Source organism: Erythrolamprus reginae, chromosome 2, assembly GCF_031021105.1.
Source record: "Erythrolamprus reginae isolate rEryReg1 chromosome 2, rEryReg1.hap1, whole genome shotgun sequence".
NCBI classification, from domain to species: domain Eukaryota; kingdom Metazoa; phylum Chordata; class Lepidosauria; order Squamata; family Dipsadidae; genus Erythrolamprus; species Erythrolamprus reginae.
Window position 1 is genome coordinate 273,727,803 of NC_091951.1, and position 16,326 is coordinate 273,744,128.

At 44.6% G+C, this 16,326-nt stretch overlaps 1 protein-coding gene across 1 annotated transcript in view; it reads left to right on the forward strand.

Moving 5' to 3' along the window:
* C2H9orf85 (chromosome 2 C9orf85 homolog) overlaps positions 1-5,668 on the forward strand; it is a 29,993-nt gene extending 24,325 nt beyond the window's left edge. The window contains 3 exon segments of the mRNA XM_070742669.1: positions 1,636-1,719; positions 1,721-1,747; positions 4,299-5,668. Coding sequence (XP_070598770.1) covers positions 1,636-1,719; positions 1,721-1,747; positions 4,299-4,440 — 253 coding nt within the window. The 3' untranslated portion in view covers positions 4,441-5,668.
* Positions 5,669-16,326: the final 10,658 nt, after the last annotated feature.

Below are 16,326 nucleotides of genomic sequence, written 5' to 3' on the forward strand. Positions count from 1 at the left end.
TAGTTTCATAGATCCTTTAAAAATTAAGTACAGTGGTAACTCGTGATACGAACCCCTCGTGATACGAACCCGGGGTTTGGAATTTTTTTGCCTCTTCTTACGAACTTTTTTCGGCTTATGAACCCACCACAGATTGCAAAATGGTGCTCAGCTGGGCGCCGCCGCCCAGCTGTCACCTTTTAAAACAGCCGGGGGGCTTCTGGGCATTCTCCCGAATGCCGAACCCAGAAGTTCGGGTTCGGGAGAACGCCCAGAAGCCCCCCGGCGGTGGCACCCAGCGGAGCGCCATTTTGTGATTTTTTTTCCCCCTTTGCATGCATTAATCGCTTTTACATTGTTTCCTATGAGAAACAATGTTTTGTCTTACAAACTTTTCGCCTTACGAACCTACTTCCGGAACCAATTAAGTTCGTAAGATGAGGTATTACTGTATTTTTCTAGCAAATGGTAAATATGGCCAGAGAAATGGACAAAAAAATTTAATGAAAGATGCATTAGAATGTAAAACAAATATGCCCTGGTATTGTGAAGTCCACATCCATAAACTAATCACCATTTGGAAGTAATTTCCAAATTCTTTGTTCTTGAGTTGTATTTACTCCATAAGAGATTATAGTGATTTATTTAGTAAAAAGATTGAACTAATGTATTTTTTGGAATATAACACGCACGGCCCGCCCTCCCAGAAAGGTGCATCTTATACTTTGAATGTAGCCCTGCCCACCCACCACCACCCACCCTACCTGGACGGAGGGGAGGCGGCGTTCTGATAGCAGAAATGGAGCTGTGGGTGAAGCTCCAGGTGACTGGCGTGCGGGCGTGCATGTCGGGGCAAGATTTGGCTTTTGTGCATGTGCAGGAAGCAAAATCTCCCAAGAGGATGCATGGGCGCATGAGACAATTTTTTGCTTCATCGGATGCGCAGAAGCAAAAAACCCACCCCACTGAAATCTCACACGCCTGTGCATTTTCTCGCAAGATTTCTCATAAGATTTAGCTAAATCTTGTTCCAACGCATGCGCCGGTCACCTGGAGCTGCACACGCATCAGTAACAGAGATAAATTTCAGCCCCTGCCTACTGATCAGCACAAGCAGCTGATAGTTTGTTGGATCGGCCTCCTGATCATCAGTTGTTTCAGGCTGCAGAGATTGCCATTGCTGCCTCCACTCACCCTATTTTCGGCCTCCGCATCCCATTTCTGGCCTCCGCATGCCCAGGTTTCCACCCATTCTGATGCCCACCACCCAGAATGGGTGGAAAATGGGCACACAGAGGCGGCAATAGGCTATGGCAGGAGTCTGTCTCCAACCTTTTGGACCTCAGGGACCACCAAGGTCATACTTTTAAATCCCGTGGACCACCAAATTTGAAATTTTAAATCCCATGGACTTTAATTCATAATTTTAAGTCCCACAGACCACTAATATGAATTTTTAAAAGATAAATACATTTGTAAAATAATGATAAGAATTTCAAAATTTCCAAAAGGTTTTCCAAATAATATCTTTTTTTAAGTTTAGGATACTTGGAAAAATTCTATTTATGATTTCACCAGTTGCTAATTTATAATGCTTTATGTCAAATAGCCATATGAAATATTTTAATTCAGCTTTAATTCTTTTCCTCTTAATAGCATAAAATGTCTGCAAAAGACTGTAAAGGATCCTTACCATATTATCTGCAAGTCATGTGCCTGCGAACTAGAGTTGTGTGCTAAGTGGAAAGAGAGAAGACATCGCGATTCCGTAAGATTTCTTGTAACACCATAAAATTAATGATTACCTTATGATACCTAATAATTCTGCCTCCCCTATGAGGTCATTAAGAGGTGGCGTGATTAAGATCTTGTCACCAGACAAGGTAAAGTGGGCCGGGGGAGACATGAGGTTAGAAGCCAGGACATTTCATCTGTGGGAGCTGGCAGGAACTCACATATAAGGTCCTCGCTTAATGACGCATGATTCTCTTTAACTATAGAAATAGGGACTTCTGGGTTTACTGTTACTAAGCAATATGATCATATGACATCACCACATCACTTAGTAACAGAAATTTCAGTCCTAATTATTACAGTTAAGCAAGGACTAGGGTTGTATATACTACCAGAGTCATTTGATCTGGGTTGTATAGCTTTTTTGTTCAAGCTGGGGAGAGAAAACCCTTGGAAACTGGGTATGTATACCTGGGACTTTCCCTTCTGTTTGGAGGGGTAGAGGCAAGTGCAAATGCAGTGGAAGTTAAATGTATGATATTGTTTTGATTTGAACTTTGTAATCTATGATTTTGATAAAATATGTTTTACATATACATTCTGCATGTACACAGCTATATTAAAAATTATATAAACCTATAAACAAGATGGCAAAATATTTATTTATTTATTTATTATTTATTATTTGGATTTGTATGCCGCCCCTCTCCGAAGACTCAGGGCGGCTCACAACAAGTGAAAAAACAATCCAATACATAATCCAATTAATTAAAATATTAAAAGTTTTAAAAACCCCTATACTAACATACACACACACAAGCATACCATGTATAAATTCAGCGGGCCCAAGGGGAGATGTTTAGTTTCCCCATGGCTGATGGCAAAGGTGGGTTTTGAGAAGTTTACGGAAGGCAGGAAGAGTAGGGGCAGTTCTGATCTCCGGGGGGAGTTGGTTCCAGAGAGTCGGTGCCGCCACAGAGAAGGCTCTCCCCCTGGGGCCCGCCAACCGACATTGTTTAGTTGACGGGACCCGGAGGAGGCCCACTCTGTGGGACCTAATCAGTCGCTGGGATTCGTGCGGCAGAAGGCGGTCTCGGAGATATTCTGGTCCGATGCCATGAAGGGCTTTAAAGGTCATAACCAACACTTTGAATTGTGACCGGAAACTGATCGGCAGCCAATGCAGACTGCGGAGTGATGGTGAAACATGGGCATACCTGGGTAAGCCCATGACTGCTCTCGCAGCTGCATTCTGCACGATCTGAAGTTTCCGAACAAAATATTGTTTGGATGTTACTATTTTATACCGTAAACATGAATGGCTATACATGAACATATGGGAGTAGGCTTAACACAGAATGCCCTTAGACTTCTACTTCCAGTTTGTGATGTTCAGCATATTTTCTTATGTTACATCTCTAAGATAATATTCACAGTTCTATATGATCTTGCTGTGAATATAAAGAGATTCCATAAAACTCAAAAACTCAGAATGGTAGCTGACACCAGAGAAAGCAGAATCAATATTCCAAAGAATTCTAAGAGGCTAGGACAGTGTACTGTACTGAAATTAATAAGAAAAGAGGTATGTAAATTAAAATTTTCTGTCCAGGTTAGGAAAAAATAGACATAAGTATCAGATTAGGAGATCTAGCTTGGGAATGGTATGGTAGAACAGGGACAGACTATCTTAATTTGACTATAAACCCACTGTGAAACAACACCTATGGTGGTGGTGGTGTGGGGGAATCAAAGGAAGTTTGATGGGTTACCAAAAGTAACAATTCCATTTGATTTCTATGCCGCCCAATCCTGAAGGACTAAGGGCGGCTAATTTGGAATACTCTATCCAGTTTCTAGATGTCTTAATCTAAGAACAAGTTTAATGAACTGCATTGTATGTTCAAGAGAAGAGCAAATAGAAAAGTCAGTAGCTGAGTACAAAATGAGTGGTATTTTTCCTTTATATCCCCCAGACCTGTGATATTTTCCTTTTCCTAGGGTTTCTTGTCCAGATCTGTTGTCGCTCCCTTTTAGTGACTCTGTAATTCTTCAAATCATTCACATTTTGAGTTTGGGATGAGTATTGTTAAGTGTAGTTTCTCTAAACTGTTAAATAATCAGCATTTTGTAATTTAGAATTTTAAACATTTAAAATAATATTTAATAACAATATTTCCTCTCCCTTGGTGAGATATACACATATTCACAAAAAGGATTTATGGTGTATTTCTACCAATAGCCTACAGCTAAAATTATGGACGGTTTTGCAATGTACAAGCACTAAACAGTTTTAGATTTTGGCAGTGTGTCATTATAGAAGCAGATGGTATCTTTTGTGTCGCTGGTGACGAGCTGCATTGTACACGAACACTCTAGGCAGAAAAACATTATGCCTGTACTGGCATGCCTCCTTAGCCAACCTGAGCCATTACTTTGCACTGTCTGCCTCACCAAGCTCCAGGTTACAATCTGTCCACTCTTACATTAGATTTTTTGCCACCTGGGAGAATTGATAAAAGGTCATTTTCCTTTCCTATCAGTAATAAAGCCTGACAAATATTGCTATCTTTCTTTTTTCATAGAATTCAGACAAATCTACAGCATACTGAGCAAAAGCCTTCCCCAAACCATCAAAGAGAGAATAACAGAAAGGATGCGTTTGAGAATGATGATGAAACAAAGTTAAGTGCCTTGGAAGATGAAGATCTGGATTTACTCACATAGCAGATTAAAAACTTAAACTGAAAACTACAGGGATCTAAACAATTTCTTCAAAACAAAGCTTTTAAGGCATTGTTTCATTGGACACTTTTCCTGTGTGTGGCGCTCACAGGAAAAAGTTTTCATAAATCTTATAACTCCTTTTTGTTCAATTACTACCATAAATTTGCTTAAACGTTCTGTTGTTAGGATAACTTTTTTATTTAAAATAGCAACAAGTATGGTATCCTATATCTGACTTTAATGTATTTGTTGTTTCTCATTCTTTTCTCGACTCCTGTGCTTTCTTTCAGTCACCTTATTCCTTTTGTTTATAAGGCAAGAAACTCCCCACTTCATTTTTTTCCTTCAACAATTGTTGTTTCTTGTTTCATCTTTTACATTTATTTCAGCATGTTTGGTGCTTCCTCTGCCAAGTTTCTGTTTTTAAAGATATAGCAGCATCACAAAATCAACCAATGATTAGAGGAAAAGCAGAGCTGCCCCATCTCCTCGGCTAAGGGAAAAGGGGCTTCACCATCTTCAGTGGCCACTCATGCTATTGTTTTTCCTCTTAAACAAATCATAAGCGAACAATGGAGGCGTTTAATTTTTTGGGGGTCTGCTTTTCTTCTTGCCTCTTCTGCCTTTAAATTGTTTCTCCCTCAGTCTTACTTTAACACCACTGATCTTGTAAAGCATTTGAGAGCATTTGATAACACACACGGACGGATGGGCAGACAGAAGGGATAAAACACATAATAAGCAAGGGGCCAGTCAGATCCATTCTGTGAATCCTATACCCAGAACATGAAAGTATCTAGGCCTCTTACTGCAAACCCTTTGCACAGTGCCTAAGCGTCTGGAGATCTGGTGGTGCAGTGGTTAGAATGCAGTATTGCAGGCAAACTGATGGGGCTCAAGCTTGACTCAGCCTTTCATCATTTTAGCCTTCCAGGTAGATAAAATGACACAGATTTGTTGGGGATAATATGCTGACATTGTAAATTGCCCAAAATGTGCTATATGGCGTGGTGTATATAAGTCTAAGTGCTATTGCTTTTGCTAAGATATAGAGGCCATACTGATAAAGATGAAAAACATTATCAAGGCATTATCCTTTCTAAACTGGAATTAATTTCATTTTGAAAATGAATTGTCAGATGGGAAAAAGAAACCAGTTGCTTTACAAGAAATATGTTTTGCTTCATTCTTATCCTTGGTTTGGAGAAAATTAAAGAAATTATTATAAGAGCAGTTTGGATTGTATTTATTATGGTGAATTTAAAAGCGGCAATTATGATAACTTCTTAACATGTAAATAGAATGTGTAGGATGATGCCAGTTTTGTGCCTTGCTTGCCCATTGCCACATCACACAACTAGAAGACTGGCTTATATTTTGATATCGCTTATCTCTATATACTTGTTCTAGCTTAATAAATGAACATGGCCTTGATGGTGATCAGGGTGATTTCCTGCAACAAAACATTCTTATTGGTACACAAATGTGTTCACAGAACCATAATTGCTGCCAATCTCCACCCTGAAAATCTAACTTGACAAAAATAGTAGGAAATGAATTTTATGCTGGGATATCAAGCTTTTATTTGAACCACAGTGGTGAAGTGGTTGCTTGCAATTTGGCCATTTGAATCTCACCAGGATAAAGGTTGACTCGGCCTTCCATCCTTCCAAGGTGGGTAAAATGAGGACTCAAATTGTTGGGGGCAATCTGCTGACTCTAAACCGCTTAGAGAGGGCTGTAAAGCACTATGAAGCGGTATATAAGTCTAAGCACTATTGCTATTTATGTCTGAATTCTACCATGGGAGAAAGGCATGATACTATTCCCATGAAGAGATGTCAGTCACAGGAAAGAGGGTACAGGTTTATTTTTTACAATATTCAAGATTAAAACAATAAATAATGGATGAAAGCTTTATAGAGGACGATCCAAATCTGAACTAGGGAGAGATTTCCTAACTCTGAGAGTTATCTAAGAGTGAAAGAGCCTGACTCCTTATGCCCCTTATGGAAGCCCCATCACTAGGGGTTTTCAAGAAAAGATTGGGCAGCCATCCGTTCAGGATGGTATTTGGATTTCTGTGATCCAAATGCATAGGATTATACTAGGAGCATTATGAAGTACAGTAGTACCTCTAGATATCAGCTGCTCCACATGCGAGTATTCAAAGTTACGAGCCACGATGCGAGGGAAATTTCTGTTTGACACCCGAGCTCAAATTCGGGATACGAGCCGAGCTTCCACTAGGTGGCGCAAGAATCTCCTTGCTTCCAGTTGTCTCGGCGCGAAAAACAAAGTCTAAAGGCATTCGTTCGAGATGCGAGTTGATCGACTTACAAGCTCGGGTCTGGAACGAATTAAACTCGTATGTCGAGGTACCACTATACCTTCCAAGTCTATGATTATTTTGTGATCTCTATTTTTCAGCTGGAGAGTCACTTGTTTGAGTTGGGTGGCTATAAAAATTGAATAAATAAAAATCAATAAAGCCTACAACTATCTGAAGAAACTTTTTCTTCCCCTGAGAGTTGTGGGGAGAAAAAGAATTGACACATTATCACCTTTTTCTACCTGAGCAACACACTCCACTACATGGAGTGGGTCAACATTTGACCCACGCATTCTTATTTCTTTACATTGTCTTCCCCCAAAGTGAGAAAAGGTGAATATTTCTTAACTCTTATAAAAATTATCCGAGTCCTAATTAGTAAGATGTTATTCCTTATGCAGAGCTGTTTAATAGGGTTATCCATATCTCAGATATTTTTTTTAAAAATTATTGGGACCTCATATGACTAAAAAAGGTGAGGGCACATTAATGAACAGAAGACAGTTGCTGCGTTCATGCAGGAACTAAAGTCTTTTTCTGCCAAGTCATTTCTGAGACATTTACAACCCTACTATGAAAAATGTAGCAACAAAATCAATTTTGCTGCTGTTCTATATTCAGTATTTATATTCCACTCTTAAAATAATTTCCAGTGTAGCTTGGAATTCTTTAAAAAAAAAAATACAACCCTAAAGTAGCAGCAGCCAGCTGCTTCTATACTCCATAGTCAGCACTACAGAGCCAAAGGAATCAATTTTGGGTAGTGACTTGATATAACTTGGAGCCAGAAGCTAGGCGGATGGAAGTTGTGCCATAATCTCAAGCATCCTTGAGTGATTGGAACTGCAGTCAGACCAATAATTGAAGGAAATTGTATGTCTGTGGGAGGCAACTTGCCATCACATTTAATGCACTTGCTATACTCCTCATGAAATAGGAAATCCGCATACCGAGGGGCATATGGAGTTATTAAAACACATCATAGTTGTAGCTTTTGCCGGATATAATAGTCGGTTGAGAAGAATGGCATAGAAGTCTAATAAATAAATAAAGGGATAAGAAATAGACCAGGGAGGAAATCCTGGCTATCAGTCTTGGGGATAGATTTATTTATTTTATTTTATTTATTTATTTATCAAATTTGTATGCTGCCCCTGTCCGTAGACTCGGGGCGGCTAACAACAGTAATAAAACAATATAAACAAATCTAATATTTAAGTTAATTTTAAAAAAATCTATTAAAAGGAATCTATTAAAAAGAAAATATACAGGGGTCCCCAAACTTGGCAACTTTAAGACTTGTGGATTTCAACTCCCAGAATGGACTTCAACTCCCAGCTATGCTGGCTGGAGAATTCTGGGGGTTGAAGTCCATAAGTCTTAAAGTTGCCAAGTTTGAAGACCTCTGGGTTAGAAGAAACAAGGGATCTATATCAAGTGGAGTAAGCACTTTTCCTACCAGCTGCTTTTCCTATCAACCAGATACGAATGCAAGGGTGATTATTTGAAGGAATGTAAGTCTGTGTGTTTCTCAGTCTTACACCCGTATTCTATAGGCATAGCACTTTAGTATCTATGCACATACATGTTTAGTGTTTTGTTTAGGCCACCCGTTATCTCTCTGCTTCCTAGGAGACTTAAATAGAAATCTTACTGAAGGGACAGATTATATCTGGCTTTTAGCTTCTTATACCTGCCTTTACAGATAAGTAGCAACACCCTTTGATTTGTACCTGGAAATGAGCCAAGGATCAAAAATAACTCACAAACATTGGTTATCTCTTGACGGATTTTTTGCAGGGTTATGACAAGATCTCTGGGGTTTTTGTTAAGATCTGGCTGCCTGGTAGATTGTGGTTATCGCTTGCTTCTGTTTATGTGGTTGCAATTTTAAAAGTGTAAAAACATTTTTTGTAATAATTGAATGCCACTCAGAGTCTGCAAGATGAAGCAGCATTGTAATATTTAATAATAGATAAATACAAAATAATGGCAGGTTTTGTTTCTTAATCATGTTTAATTTGATCATGGCTATATTATAACTCATAACTTGAATGAATGAACCATGTTAAGTTGCAGTCTTATGTATCTCATTAGCTTAACGAGAGTAAACAATTGGGATTTTTACGATATTGTTATAGCTGGCCCTCCAGGATAAGATATACATTTGAATCTCCAGAAGTGGAAACTAGATTTTAACCACCTTTATCCCAAAGAGAACAAACCTAGTCAGAAATATGGATCACTTACCAACAGCCTTTGTATTTCCTGGATTCACTAAAGTTCGGCTGATTAAAGAACCGTTGTACCTACCTGAACGGTCTTCTCGATGCTCTGGAAGGAGAGTCCAGGATGGGTTAACCCTCAATCTTATTGGTTGAGACTGAGTTATAAATTAACATGTTAATTAGGCACCGCCCCTTGCCTGCCCCCAAGGGCTCAGTTTTAAAAAACGAAGTCATTAATATCCAACACAATTTTATTGAACCCTTATGAAACATAACGATTAGACAAAAAACAACCCAAATCCCTTGAATCAAACGATTACTTGGGTGGGTCTGGACTCTCCTTCCAGAGCATCGAGAAGACCGTTCAGGTAGGTACAACGGTTCTTCTCCACTGCTTCTGGAAGGAGAGTCCAGGATGGGATATGCCCCAGTTCTAGTCCAAGGGTGGGAGAGTGCAGATTCAGGGATTAACAGTAGAACAAACCGTCTGCAAAACTCTTCTCCCAAAGGAGGCCTCAGCTGAGGCATACGTGTCCAGTTTGTAATGCCGGATGAAGGTAGAAGGCGCAGACCACGTTGCTGCCCGGCATATATCCTCAGCCGACGCCTGGGTCCTCCAGGCTGCTGAAGTGGCTGCACTGCGAGTGGAATGAGCAGTGATCCCCTGAGGTAGAGTCTGAGTGGTGGTTTCGTAGGCTTCAGCAATACACTCACGAATCCAACGACTGATTGACTTGGGGGAAACCCCAAGCCCCGATTTAGTCTGTGAAAAAGAAATAAACATCCTTTCGGACCGCCTAAATGGCTCTGTCCGTCGAATATAAATTTTTACGGCTCTCCTGACATCCAGTTTGTGCCACCTGAGCTCTAACGGATGATTCCCACCAGCACAAAAATCAGGCAACACTATTTCCTGCTTCCTGTGGAATAAAGAGTTAATCTTGGGCAGGAACGCTGGATCTAACCTTAGGACTAGACGGTCAGGATAAAATATACAAAGATCAGAACGTACAGAGAGCGCAGATATGTCCGAAACCCTCCTGGCCGAGGTCACAGCCACCAGGAAGGCTGTCTTAATCGTTAAGAACCTAAGTGGTATGGACCTTAATGGCTCAAACGGTGGACCAGTCAATGCATTTAACACTAACGACAGGTCCCATGATGGAAAACGATGGATTGTGGGAGGGTGAGTGTTTGCAGCGCCCTTAAGGAAGTCCTTGACCCAAGGATGGAAAGATAAGGACCTCTGTTCACCGGTCCTAATGATTGTGGACAGGGCTGCAACTTGCCTCCGGAGGGTATTGGGGGCTAATCCCCGATCCAGACCCGCCTGGAGGAACCCCAATACCTGCAACACCGAGGCCGCCTCCGTGTCAGTACTGTTCTCCTGGCAGAACTTACAGAAGGCTGACCAGGTGGCCTGGTATATTCTCGAGGTGGATGGTCGTCGAGCCGCCTGTATCGTTGAGATGATGTCATCAGGTAAATGATGTCCCCTCAACCTGTTCCGCTCAATCTCCAGACGGTCAGTTGAAACCATTGGGGTTCCGGATGACTGACCGATCCCTGGCTGAGGGATATCTCTCTGTCCGGGATCCTCCACGGTGGGGATGTTGAAAGAGACACTAGATCCGAAAACCACGGTCTGCGTGGCCAGTATGGAGCGACCAGAATCACCTCTGCCCTCTCCCGCAAAATCTTGTCCACCACCTTCGGTAGAATCTTCGTCGGCGGGTAGGCGTAGAGGAGACCCTGCGGCCAGCGGGAGGTGAGAGCATCCACTCCCTCCGCCTTGGGCGAAGGGAAACGGGTGTAAAATCTGGGGAGCTGCGCATTGGTGTGTGTCGCGAACATGTCCACCAGAGGTGTACCGAAAATCTCCGTGATTCTTTGGAACAATCGCGAATCCAGTTTCCATTCTGTCGGGTCGAGAGTGGTCCTGCTCAGCCAATCGGCCTGAGTATTGTCGACCCCCGCGATGTGCTCCGCTGATAATGATGCCAGATTCCTCTCGGCCCAGGTGAAAAGGGCCGAGGCTTCCTGCATGAGACGTCGCGACCTCGTACCCCCCTGATGGTTGAGGTAGGCCTTGGTCGCGATGTTGTCCGTCAGGACCAGAACATGTTTGTTGTGAAGAAAAGGAACAAAGTGCTGGAGAGCTAGGAAAACTGCCCTGAGCTCCAGAAAGTTTATGTTTACCGGGTTGAGGTCCTCCTTGGACCAGAGGCCTTGGGCGCACCGATGGCCAATATGCGCTCCCCAACCCGAGAGACTGGCGTCTGTAGTTAGAGTGACTAGGTCGTGCGTGCTGAACGATAGTCCACGGCACAAGGCTGGGGAGACCCACCACACTAGAGAGTCCTTTACCTCCTTTGGGAGACGAACCCGCATGGTGGAATGGCTGGTCCGAACCTTCTGGGCTGGCAGTAGAAACCATTGAAGGTTCCGAATGTGGTGTCTGGCCCACGGAATTATCCCGATGCAGGAGACCAAGGTCCCCAGCACCTTGGACAAAAAGGCCAGAGATGACCGTTTGTCTCTCCGGACGGATGCGATGAGAGACCTTATGTTCTTCCTTCTCTCCGGGGAGAGGTACACCATGCACGAAGTCGTGTCGATGATGGAGCCCAGATGTAGGAGAGTGGTAGATGGAATCAGCTGACTCTTGGGCACATTGATGGTAAAGCCGTGCTCCGTCAAGGTCCTCATCGTCAGTGCGAGATCTTGTTGAGCCTGGGCACGTGAGGTGGACAAGATCACGATGTCGTCCAAATAAGCCATTAGACGCACCGATTGTGCGCGCAGGCTCGCCGTGAGGACGTCCAGTAGCTTGGTGAATGTGCGGGGCGCTGAAGAAAGGCCGAAGGGCATGGCCTTGTATTGGTAGTGTACGCCCTCGACACAAAACCGTAGGAACCGTCGATGAGGAGGATAAATCGGCACATGGAGGTACGCCTCCTTCAGGTCCAGTGATGTTAAAAAGTCCTGGAGGCGTATTGCCGTCAGGATGGTCTGCAACGAGTGCATCCTGAATTTCCTGTACAGAATGTACAGGTTTAGTTGCTTCAAATTCAGGATCAAACGGCAACCTCCCGATGATTTTGGCACAGTAAAGATCATTGAGTAGAAACCGGTTCTCCAGTCGTTCTGTGGTACCGGCTCTATGGCCTGTATACGTAAAAGGTGTGCTATCTCTTGAAACAACTCTTGACTCTTGGCAGGGTCCCGAGGTATCGGGCACTGGATGAAACGGTTGGGTGGGGGCTGAAGGAACTCTAATCGGAGGCCTCGCGACACCGTGGCTATAGCCCATTTGTCCGAGGAGGTGGCTCGCCAGAATGAGCTGTAAAGGCGGAGCTTCCCTCCTAACGGTTGGCCGTCTTGGAAGTCATTTGGGGCGTTTGAAGCCCCTCTGGCTAGTGCCTCTAAACGGGCGTCTAGCCTGTTGATATCCTCTGGTTCTGTCTTGGAACCCTGACCGGTCATTTCGAAAGGAGGAGGGCTGGTTGAATCGGCCCTGCGAATATGGCCGCTGGTTGTGGCCTGATCCAGAGGAGTTGTCCCAACGAAAGGACTGGCGTCTGTTGTACGGTGTAGTCCGCCTGTCCTGCCGCCTGTTGGACCTGGGGAGGACCTTCCTCTTATCCTTATCTTCAATAAGGACTTTATCCAGCACCTCCCCGAAGAGGTCAGCGCCGCGGAAAGGTGAGGAGGCCAGGCGCCACTTGGATTTGGTGTCAGCCTGCCAGTTCCTTAGCCACAACAGGCGTCTGGATGAAAGCGTTGTGGCCATCCCTCTCGCTGAGAATTTGGCAGCGTGGAGAGTAGCGTCAGCCGAAAACTCCGCTGCGGCCAGCAGTTTACTCAAGTCCTGCCGCAGCCTACCATCTTCCGGTCCCAGTTTTGACATCATTTCTTCAATCCATGCTATGGAAGCCCTATTGAAGAAGGAAGCAGCGGCCGCTGCTCGAAAGCCCCATCCAGACATGGCATGCGATTTCCGGAGGAGGATCTCTGCTTTCCTGTCCTCGGGTTTCAAATTATCCCCGGACTCAGCAGGAACCATGGCATTAGACACCAGGTTTACCACTGGTTGGTCAATTGGTGGAAATTGGAGTAGATTCTCCAGCTCTTCATCACAGGTATAGAATTTGCGTTCCAACGCTGAAGGGCCTTGAGCTGCCGCTGGTTGCTGCCATGGTCTTTTGGCGTTTTGTATGAATATATCTGGTGCCGGGATATGGTCTGTTTCAGGTTTGGGTTCTGTCAGTAGGATAGTTGACCTTGGTGTTTCAGCGGCTTTGGCAGGACCAGGGAGATCCACCGCTAGCTTTGCCTTGTGTAATAAAGTCCTAAACAAGGCAGGCTTAAAGAGTCCAGCCACTGAAGGTGGCTCAGGGGTTGTCTCATCATCTGACAAGTCATAATCCTTGTCGCTGTCCTCCTGTAATGTTCCCTCTGAGAACTCCAAACCTGAAAGGGGCGGTGCAGACCACAAATTCCGGGCTGGTTGATGGGGCTGTTGACTGCATTGTTGCACCCCCGATGCTACTCCTTGTGAGTATACATTGGTAATCATCTCCTGCAGGGCAGGAGATAAATTCTGCCAGGTGTCACTCTGATTCCTGAGTCCAGCAGCTGTGGGGGTGAATGAAGCAGTTGGGCCTACAGTTGCTTGAGGCGAAAAACCCCATGAAGGCCTTGTATTACTGGCAGACCCTGGCCTGCTTACCGGCATTGGGGCCTGGTGAGTAAGCTGGCGATCTGGGGACCAATCCCTGCCTGGCAACAAATCCCCTTGAGGCATGGAGCGTGGTGTTAAGGCTCCTGATGGTAATTGGCCTGGCATAGGTCCTGTAGACAGGGAGGGGGCCTGGAAAACAGTCTCCAACCTCTGCTCGAGTGCCTGAATCCTCCTTTCGGCTTCTCTGAGAGCTGAGGAGGAAGTCCCCTGCGATTTGGGCTTGGATTTGGCCTTATCTTTGGCCTTAGCCACTACATCTGGGCATGCCACCTTCTCTGGCCCGGGGACAGTTGGCTCCATGGTACTCACAGAATAATCCTTTGCAGGAAACAAGGCAATTTGACCAAACACAGCTCTGCGGTGAAGTAAAAACTACCGACCGAGGCTTTTTCTCCTCCACAAAATGGCGAACGGTCTTTGCCCACGAAGACTCCACCCACTCATGCCATCCCTCCAACCTGATAGGAGGACTATGAGGAGAGTGAGGAGGTAGGGGGGGGGGGTTCCCGCCAATTTCCATCAAAAAAATGGCGGCAGTAACCGTTACGCGGCCCGAAATATATCCAAAATGGCGGGCGCGAGTAGTGAGGGCGGCAAACGCCTCTTCCCTTCATCCCCCGGCGGCTATCAGAGAGCGTGAGGTCCCCGAGCCGAAATGCCTGCTGCCGCGGCGGCCGATCGATCCCCAGTAGCCCGGGGAGCCGCCGATCATATGGGAAGCTTGCAATGAGGCCGCCGAACATATGTTCCTCAGCGCGCGCGCGCGCGCGCTTCTTGTAACCAGAGGCCTTATTTCCTGGCCCTGGCTCTGCCTCTAATGGCGGCGGCGGCGGCCGCGGCGGCCGCGGCGGCCGTTCCGGCGGCGATCCGCTCTTAGCGCCGAACAGCTGATCGGCTGGCGGCGAGCGATAGCGGCAGCGGCGTTATGCGGCGATCCGCTCCTGGGCAGCCTGGAAGGGAGCTTCGACCCTCCAGCTCCTCCAAACAGCCTCCCAGTGGGGGGGGCGGACCCCCCCACCTTTGGCTGCAGCCCGGTCTGACCGCTGAGGTCAGGGACCTGAGGCTGAGTCCCCCTTCGAAACGGTACCCTCTGAGGGAAGAGGTTCCACAGGGACAAACGATGGGGGTGGTGCCCACTGAGGGCAGAGACCCCTACTTGGCAACTGCATCTGAAAAACAGTAAAATAGAAAGGAGAAAGAAAACATGTTAGTAAAAATTCATTTTAATTATCACATTAAATAGACTTAATTATCACATTAAATCACTAAGCAAAAACTCATATGTCTCATTCCAATGACTGAGTTTAAAAAACTGAGCCCTTGGGGGCAGGCAAGGGGCGGTGCCTAATTAACATGTTAATTTATAACTCAGTCTCAACCAATAAGATTGAGGGTTAACCCATCCTGGACTCTCCTTCCAGAAGCAGTGGAGAACTACACAGTTCATTTTCAATGGCAGGCAAGAGTAAAGCATTTCCAGTGCTCCAGTTCTTTTTCATGTAAGAAAAGTAGAACTGGATGTTATCATCATGGGAATGAGATAAATGCTATGAAACTAACAGATGCAGACATTCCTTTGCCCAAAAAGAAAATGAGCTGTGAAATCAACAATCCTTGGAGCATTTACAAAGTACTTTTGAGTCGGAGCCTGCCAGCCTACCCAGGATATAATTTAGCTGCTGGTACCAGATGCCACCAGGAGAATCGCTCCTCTTTTCGTGGCTCAGGATATCTATTACACTGACTGAGGCATTTTCTGGTCCAAATCTTGGCCTGAAGCCTGATTCTTTTTCTGGATCATTTTCAGTCAGCCTTCAGAATTGACAAGACTCAAACAGCACCCACCTACTCAAGTGTTGTAACTAAAAAGGAGAGTTAATGACAATATTCAATTCAATTCAATTTATTACATTTGTATGCCGCCCCTCTCCGAAGACTCGGGGCGGCTCACAACAATAATAAAAACAATATTCCAGCTAAAACAAATCTAATATTAAAAAGCACATAAAACCCTATCATATTTGAAAAAGCAAACAACATATACATACCCAAACATAAATATAAAAAAGCCTGGGGGAAAGGCGTCTCAACTCCCCCATGCCTGGCGGTATAGATGGATCTTGAGTAATTTACGAAAGACAAGGAGTGTGGGGGCAGTTCTAATCTCCGGGGGGAGTTGATTCCAGAGGGCTCTTCCCCTGGGGCCCGCCAAACGACATTGCTTGGTCGACGGGACCCAGAGAAGGCCAACTCTGTGGGACCTTATCGGTTGTTGGGATTTGTGCGGTAGCAGGCGGTTCTGGAGGTACTCTGGTCCAATGCCATGCAGGGCTTTAAATAGTTTTAGTCTTAAAGGTCTAAGGAGAGTTTTGTACCAACCTCTTAACAAAGCACCATAGAGATCCATGAAATTACTATATGTAATTAATTCCAATTCCAAAGTCACAGCTAAACATATTCCACTATGCAAAGCAATGTTGAACGAGAGTAATAGCAGCTGGGGCACAATTAATGTTAAATACTTTTTTCAATTATTTTCAGAACTATTTTTTAAAATAAGACCATGCTAGTACTTGTTACCA